The 6,395-nt window shown below is 39.1% G+C and overlaps 1 protein-coding gene across 1 annotated transcript; it reads left to right on the top strand.

Moving 5' to 3' along the window:
- Nucleotides 1–1,024: 1,024 nt before the first annotated feature.
- Nucleotides 1,025–3,396, top strand: LOC138326154 (clumping factor B-like). Its single transcript, XM_069272282.1, has 4 exons — nucleotides 1,025–1,100; nucleotides 1,967–2,072; nucleotides 2,529–2,610; nucleotides 3,121–3,396. Exons 1-4 carry the CDS (start codon nucleotides 1,025–1,027, stop codon nucleotides 3,394–3,396), a joined length of 540 nt encoding a protein of 179 aa, XP_069128383.1.
- The last annotated feature ends 2,999 nt before the right edge of the window (nucleotides 3,397–6,395 follow it).

Genomic DNA, 6,395 nt, shown 5'->3' with positions numbered 1-6,395 from the left:
CGTCTGCTTCAAACCATATAACTTGTCACCATCTTCAAGTTTGTGTCTTAAGATGTCGCTTTAAATCATAAAGCCACATATATTCTCTCAAGCAAAGATGACATTGGTGCTTCTTCCGTTAGACAGGGGACTTCTTCTTCGACTAGGGGTGTTGGTATAGGATTTGAACATCCTACCTGATTATGCTTCTTCTTGTGACGTAGGTACTTATCTCATCGAGTAAATGTTCTGCTGCCATTTTTGCGTCTTTATTTTACGCTTAGAATGGCCATTAGGCTTGACTTGTGACTAAAGCTTTGGTCACAGGTGCCACAACGATAATCCAGGCGGGCTCTGTGATGGCAGTTCAAATTTCTGATCGAAGAACGGATATTCTACGTAATAATTGCACAGTCAATTTTATTGTTTTTGTCATCAACTGCGATGCACCACTCCAAAAGCGTCCACATGAACTAGGGTGTACCGATTTAGGGCGGGATTACTTTTCTAGACGGAAAGAAAGAAAATAAGTAATCCGTCCCCGTAATTATCGGCAACCTTTCCGACTTATAGTTCATGTGGACACTTTCAGGGTAGTGCTGTGCTGTTGGGAACAACTGCATTGAATTGACTGTGCAATTGCTGTAGAACGTCCATTCTTCAAGTAGAAAATTGAATCGCCATCACAGAAAGCCCATCTGAATTATCATTGTCACAACGATAATGCAGTCGGATTTTTTGATGGTTGTTTCATTTGATTGAAGAACGGTTTTATGTCAATCGCACAGTTAATTTCATCGCTTTTGTCATCAACTGCGATGCACCACTCCAAAAGCGTCCCCATGAACTAGGGTGTACCGGTTTAGGGCGGGATTACTTTTCTAGACGGAAAGAAAGAAAATAAGTAATCTGTCCCCGTAATTATCGGCAACCTTTCCGACTTATAGTTCATGTGGACACTTTAAGGGTAGTGCTGTGCTGTCGGGGATAACTGCATTGAATTGACTGTGCGATTGCCGTAGAACATTCGTCATTCAATCAGAAAATGGAACTGCCGTCACAGAAAACCCGCCTAAATTATCATTGGGGCACCTGTGCCCAAAGTCCACAAGTCAAGGCTGGTACGTCGGCATGAGTCGGCTTCCAGTGCTAAATGAAGCGGACAATTCAGATGCAAAAATTGCAACACAACATTTATTCGATGAGAAGTATCTACGTCACAAGAAGAGCCATAATCAAGTAGGAATGTTCAAATCCTATATCAACACCCCTAGACTAAGAAGAAGCCACCTGTCTAACGGAAGAAGCATCAATGTCATCCTTGCTTCAGAGAACAATGTGGCCATTTGATTTAAAGCGGCATCTCGGACACAGACATTAAGATGGTTACAAGTTACATGCTTTGATGCAGACTCTATATGACAAATTGTAAACAACAGTAGCATCAGCAGCAACTATAAAACAATGATGAATTTACCCAGCAACATCGACACCACCTCATTGTGTTTAAACACCTTTTTACAGCAAATTATCTGGACCTACATCTTGTGAGGAGACCTTCTCAAAGTTCTCAATTAACTGTTTGGCAAAGATATGGCCACCTCCACAAGGACGGTATGGTTATCGGATGGCGGAGAAGACAAGCATGTAGCCTGTAACAATGGAGAAGACATGAAGACTCGAGGGAAGAAAAAATAACAAACACGAAGCCTTTGATACCATAATGAGGTAAGCCAGATCTGCTACAACGATGAGGAATGGGTTAGGAACTATGGAAATTACGATAACGAAGGCATGTCAGAGAAACAATGTACTGGTGAAAATGGAGGGAACATGAAACTTGTGGAAATGAACATGTTTGATGCAAAGTTTAAGTCCAATTATCGGATACATTCTTCAGTTACAAAATGATTCAATACACGAAAAAGTCATAGATGATGTAACAGAAGTCATTGATGTTGGAATCATTGTAATGAATACCTTTCAGTTGGCATTCATAGCCAATCAGACGACCATCAGGATAGTGACGACCATCAGGATAATGACAACCATCGGGATAGCGACGACCATCAGATGGCAGACATTCCTGGATAGTGACTAAAATTAAAATTAGTACTTTCCCAGGTATAATATGTTTTCGAGAATGAACGTTTTGTGTTATTTCTGTACTTGTTTGGAAAAAACTTTTTGGAAAATAAAATAAATGCAAGAAAATTTGAAATTAGGTCTGGAATATCGGAAAGCGGAAGAATAGGTTTCGTAAAGTACATGTTTTTGAAAAGAAAAAAAAAGATTTTTTTTTACAATTTTGATAAGCAACTTTAACTAATAAAAATAGACAATGGATTGGCTGGTTTTATTCATGTATTTTCCACTATACTAATGATATCAATATTTCTCCCAGAGTGACAACCATCAGGATAGTGACGAACATCAGGATAGTGACAACCATCAGGATAGTGACGAACATTAGGATAGTTACAACCACCAGAATAGCGAGAACCATTAGGATAGCGACGAACATCAGGTAGTGACAATTATCTTAATAGTGACAACCATCAGGATATTGACAACCATCAAGATATTGACACCGGATGGCAGACCATTGGTGATAAGCAGAGCGACATTCAGGTACATTTACTATTAAACTCAAATGAAAAGTTATTATTATGAAAAATGTTTGAATTGTAAAATTAAACTGCAGTATAATTGCTCACGTACCCTTTTTTCCAAATGTTCACGTTGCCTGTTATCTGTGGTCCAGCATCAATCAATTATTGTTAACGCTATTTCTCCAAAAGTATAAAAGGGATCTATCTCGGATTTTAATAGTTGAAGTTTGTTACTACAATCTTTGATATAAACTATAACAATAAATAATGGAGTTAAATGATTTAATTATTATATCATATGTTTTCCGCCATACTGAAAGATTTCCCTTTCTTCCCGAATGGCAGTTCCAACATTTGGACCACTTTTAGTGAACTGCTTTGCTGTGGATTCGTCTCGTTGACTCCACGATGTTTCAGTTTGGTAACTCTCGTTGGCAATACCAATTGGTTAGCATCTCTCAGGATGGCGACACCATCGGTATAGTGATATCTGACCATCACGATAGGATAGTGACAATTTAACCATCAGGAGTGTGACAACCTTCAGGATAGCGACAACCACCAGAATAATGACAGCCAGCAGAATAGTGACAACCACCAGGATAGTGACAACCACCAGGATAGTGACAACCATCAGGATAGTGACAACCATAACGATAGGATAGTGATAAACATCAGGATAGTGATAACCATAATGATGGATAGTGATAAACATCAGGATAGTGATAACCATCAGGATAATGACAACAATCAGGAAAGTGACAACTATCACGATAGGAAAGTGACAACTATCACGATAGGATAGTGACACCTATCAGGAAAGGATAGTGGCACTATCAGGATAGCGACAACCAGTGAGGATGACGCGCATGAGGAGTTCGAGGAGGAAAACACCGTCTTCCCTCTCTGTGAGGAGCAGCACAAAGGCCCCGTGCCAGAATCTCGACCCCAAATGCATCCTGGTTTCCATGCCAAAAGTTAAAGTGACATGGATAAAGACATATCTGGTAAGCGCTTGTATGACTGTATTTTCTGTTTGATGCTGTGAAACACCAATCATATATGTAGGTACGCTCGGTAAGCCCGAGCACATCAAAACAATAATAACAATCCTCGATGAAAATTAAATGAAATCCTAATTGAAGGTATGAAATAATAAAAAAAACATTTGCAATGATTTACACAACGACTATCAATGTTTACAATTATGCGATCGGTGATGTTTTCCAATGTTTACTTCGTTCCATTTCGTTTTCATATTTATGAGCAAAGTGTGTACATGTATTTCCACACACAACGCTTTCTTAATTTATTCCTCAGCAGTAAATTTCTATCTATCTATCTATTTGGATGTTACACAATTTGGTGATTAATAATTTATTAAAATGATTTATACAAAAAATAGATTTAAATGTGTTTGCAAAAGTCTTTTTGTTGAAGTGAGTGATTTTGTTGAAGTTCCGAACTATATCTGATGGATTTACTACGCTCTCTTCCATCGAGATTTGGTAGCTCGAGTTGCCTCCCTTCATAGTAGGGATATATTATTTTTAGCTACCTTTTAATCATATATCATTTTCAAACCAATACATATAGAAAGTATACATAAAAAGATGTCAATCTTAAGTCAAGATTAATTTTATCTTTTTTGTTTTTGAAAACATGATACGACCGTAATACTGCTATATTTAGTAACAGTGCATAGCACTTGTTGTTCGACTTGTTCAAGCTGTGTTTAAACAAAAATACACAGTGTATTACTTGCAGAAATGTTTCATTTCATAAAAAGTGTTATAAATAACCAAATTATGTACTTTTTATTTGGCAAAAGTATCTTGTCATGATTTATAAGTAAAAAAACGGCAAATCAAAGTGATAAAAAGGAAACCAACACATAATCCGGAAATGGTAATACTTCTAATGTTATTTTTTTCGAAAATATTCTCAAATTAAGTAAACATTAAGATATGGATATATTTACTTTTTTATTTTATTGTTTTCTTTGAAGAGACATTGGTAATTTTAGTAATTAATATATGAATATAGAAATGATTAACTTGATTAAGAAACGGCACTTAGATTTTTACCGGATTTATTAGTGTTGAAATTGTTATTTCAGAAATAAGAAATTTAAAATAAATTTATTTCAGTTATTTCAGGAAAATACGTTATTCAACTTATTGATCTTGAATCAACTTTAAATATCAAAAATAAATAATTATCTTTTGTTTAACTCTAAAATTCAACATTGTACAAAATATACTACAGGTATACTAAATTCAATATAAATGATAAGCCAATTTCTTTATTCCTTTGTTTGAGTCCTTCATTCACAGCAAAATGTACTTGGTTTTAACCTTCGAGCTCTATTCTGTGTGTTACAGATTCACCCCCAACTCTTGCAACAACTCGGCGCCAGTTAAGTTTTCGGAGAAGCAGACTTTCTGCCACTGTTACAAAACATGCCAGTGAGGATAGGTCCGAGGACAGTTCCTTGACACCACCCAGTGCTCCCGAAATGCAGACAACATACGACACGTCCACCTCAGACGATCAAGATGTGAGTACACTTCATTGATTGATTATATGGGCGTGCTACCTTTCTTGTTTGCATACAGACAGTATGTTACCAATTGTATGTATTTTCTCTGTTACAGGAGTCAGACGGACCTAATGGAATGGAGGGCTATGGAGCGGTGGAGGCCCTGGCAGATTACCTTGTGTCCCTGAGGGATCAGATGACAGCCCTGGCCAGACGACAGGTGATCACCATCGTTTCCCTGTGGGGCGGCCTTCATCCCTTTGACAGGAGTTTCACCACCTTCCCCTCTCGTCACCGAACTAGGGCAGTCGCCCGATTCGAGGCGTCGAAGAGAGGGTGGCCCTTGGAGTGGAGTCAACCAAACAATACTTCCTCGGTCAGAACGCAGGACCTGCACAGTGACCCGACTTTAAACGTGGAGGCAATCATCAAACGCCTATGCAGGGCTTTCTCGTCACCAGTGAAGAAGCAGGGAGCCTCTTGTACCAAGTGGACCATGGTGATGCAGGCATACAAGGCGATCCGCGACAAGTTCCTTGACAACCAGCAGGTCATGTCGCAGATTCAGCTTGTGTCACCAGTGGTAAGTAATATATGTATATATATTGTGTATGTAAAATGCTACAAAGAATATAGAAAGGTGGAAAGGTAAAAAGTAATTGTTTTGGCTTATTGTGAAACTATTGCATACAATGAAAACAAATTGATGTTATGTTTCATTCCGGTATTTTACAGGTTCAACAGAAGATCGAAGAGACATGATCACAGTGCGTTGAAGCAAGGGTTACAGATCGAGATTTCGGAGGAGAGCTGAAAGCTCCTGTCCCACGTCGTTTGAACATGCAACCTCACCGGTCAGGGTATCCCAAAGCCAGCAACACCAGTTTGATTCGTCATCCAACACCGCAGGTCATTCAACAACACGGAAGTATCGTCAGAAGTTCATATTGCCAACGAGCAGCGCCACGCCAGTTACATTCGGTTGCCACGACCGTTGTCTCTGCGCCGGTTTCTGTTACTTCTGTTCCGGCTCCCTTTGCCACGATTCCTCAAGGGCCATACCAGATATACTTTGGGTCTGCGCCTTCGATGACTGTTTCTCTTCTGTAACAGATACCTAGTCCAGGTCAGCAGTTTGTTCCGATACCAATACAGCCATCCCCGCCTCAAGTCCTGTTCAGGTGGTTCCTCAAAGTGCCATTCCGACTCAGCAGTTCGTCCCTATACAGATACCGCCATGCTCTCTACGAAGTCCTGTTCAT

The sequence above is a fragment of the Argopecten irradians genome, chromosome 6 (assembly GCF_041381155.1).
Source record: "Argopecten irradians isolate NY chromosome 6, Ai_NY, whole genome shotgun sequence".
Classification (NCBI taxonomy): domain Eukaryota; kingdom Metazoa; phylum Mollusca; class Bivalvia; order Pectinida; family Pectinidae; genus Argopecten; species Argopecten irradians.
The sequence above is the reverse complement of the archived record's forward strand: the minus strand, read 5'-3'. Positions and strand labels throughout refer to the sequence as shown.

Excerpts from the sequence above, each read along its gene's own strand:
- LOC138326154 (XM_069272282.1), top strand. The coding sequence starts at position 1,025 with ATGGAACTGCCGTCACAGAAAACCCGCCTAAATTATCATTGGGGCACC. Across the intron at positions 1,101-1,966 it reads AAGTCCACAAGTCAAGGCTG|TTGGCATTCATAGCCAATCA; the intron begins GTACGTCGGCAT and ends AATACCTTTCAG. Across the intron at positions 2,073-2,528 it reads ATGGCAGACATTCCTGGATA|TGACAACCATCAGGATATTG; the intron begins GTGACTAAAATT and ends TTATCTTAATAG.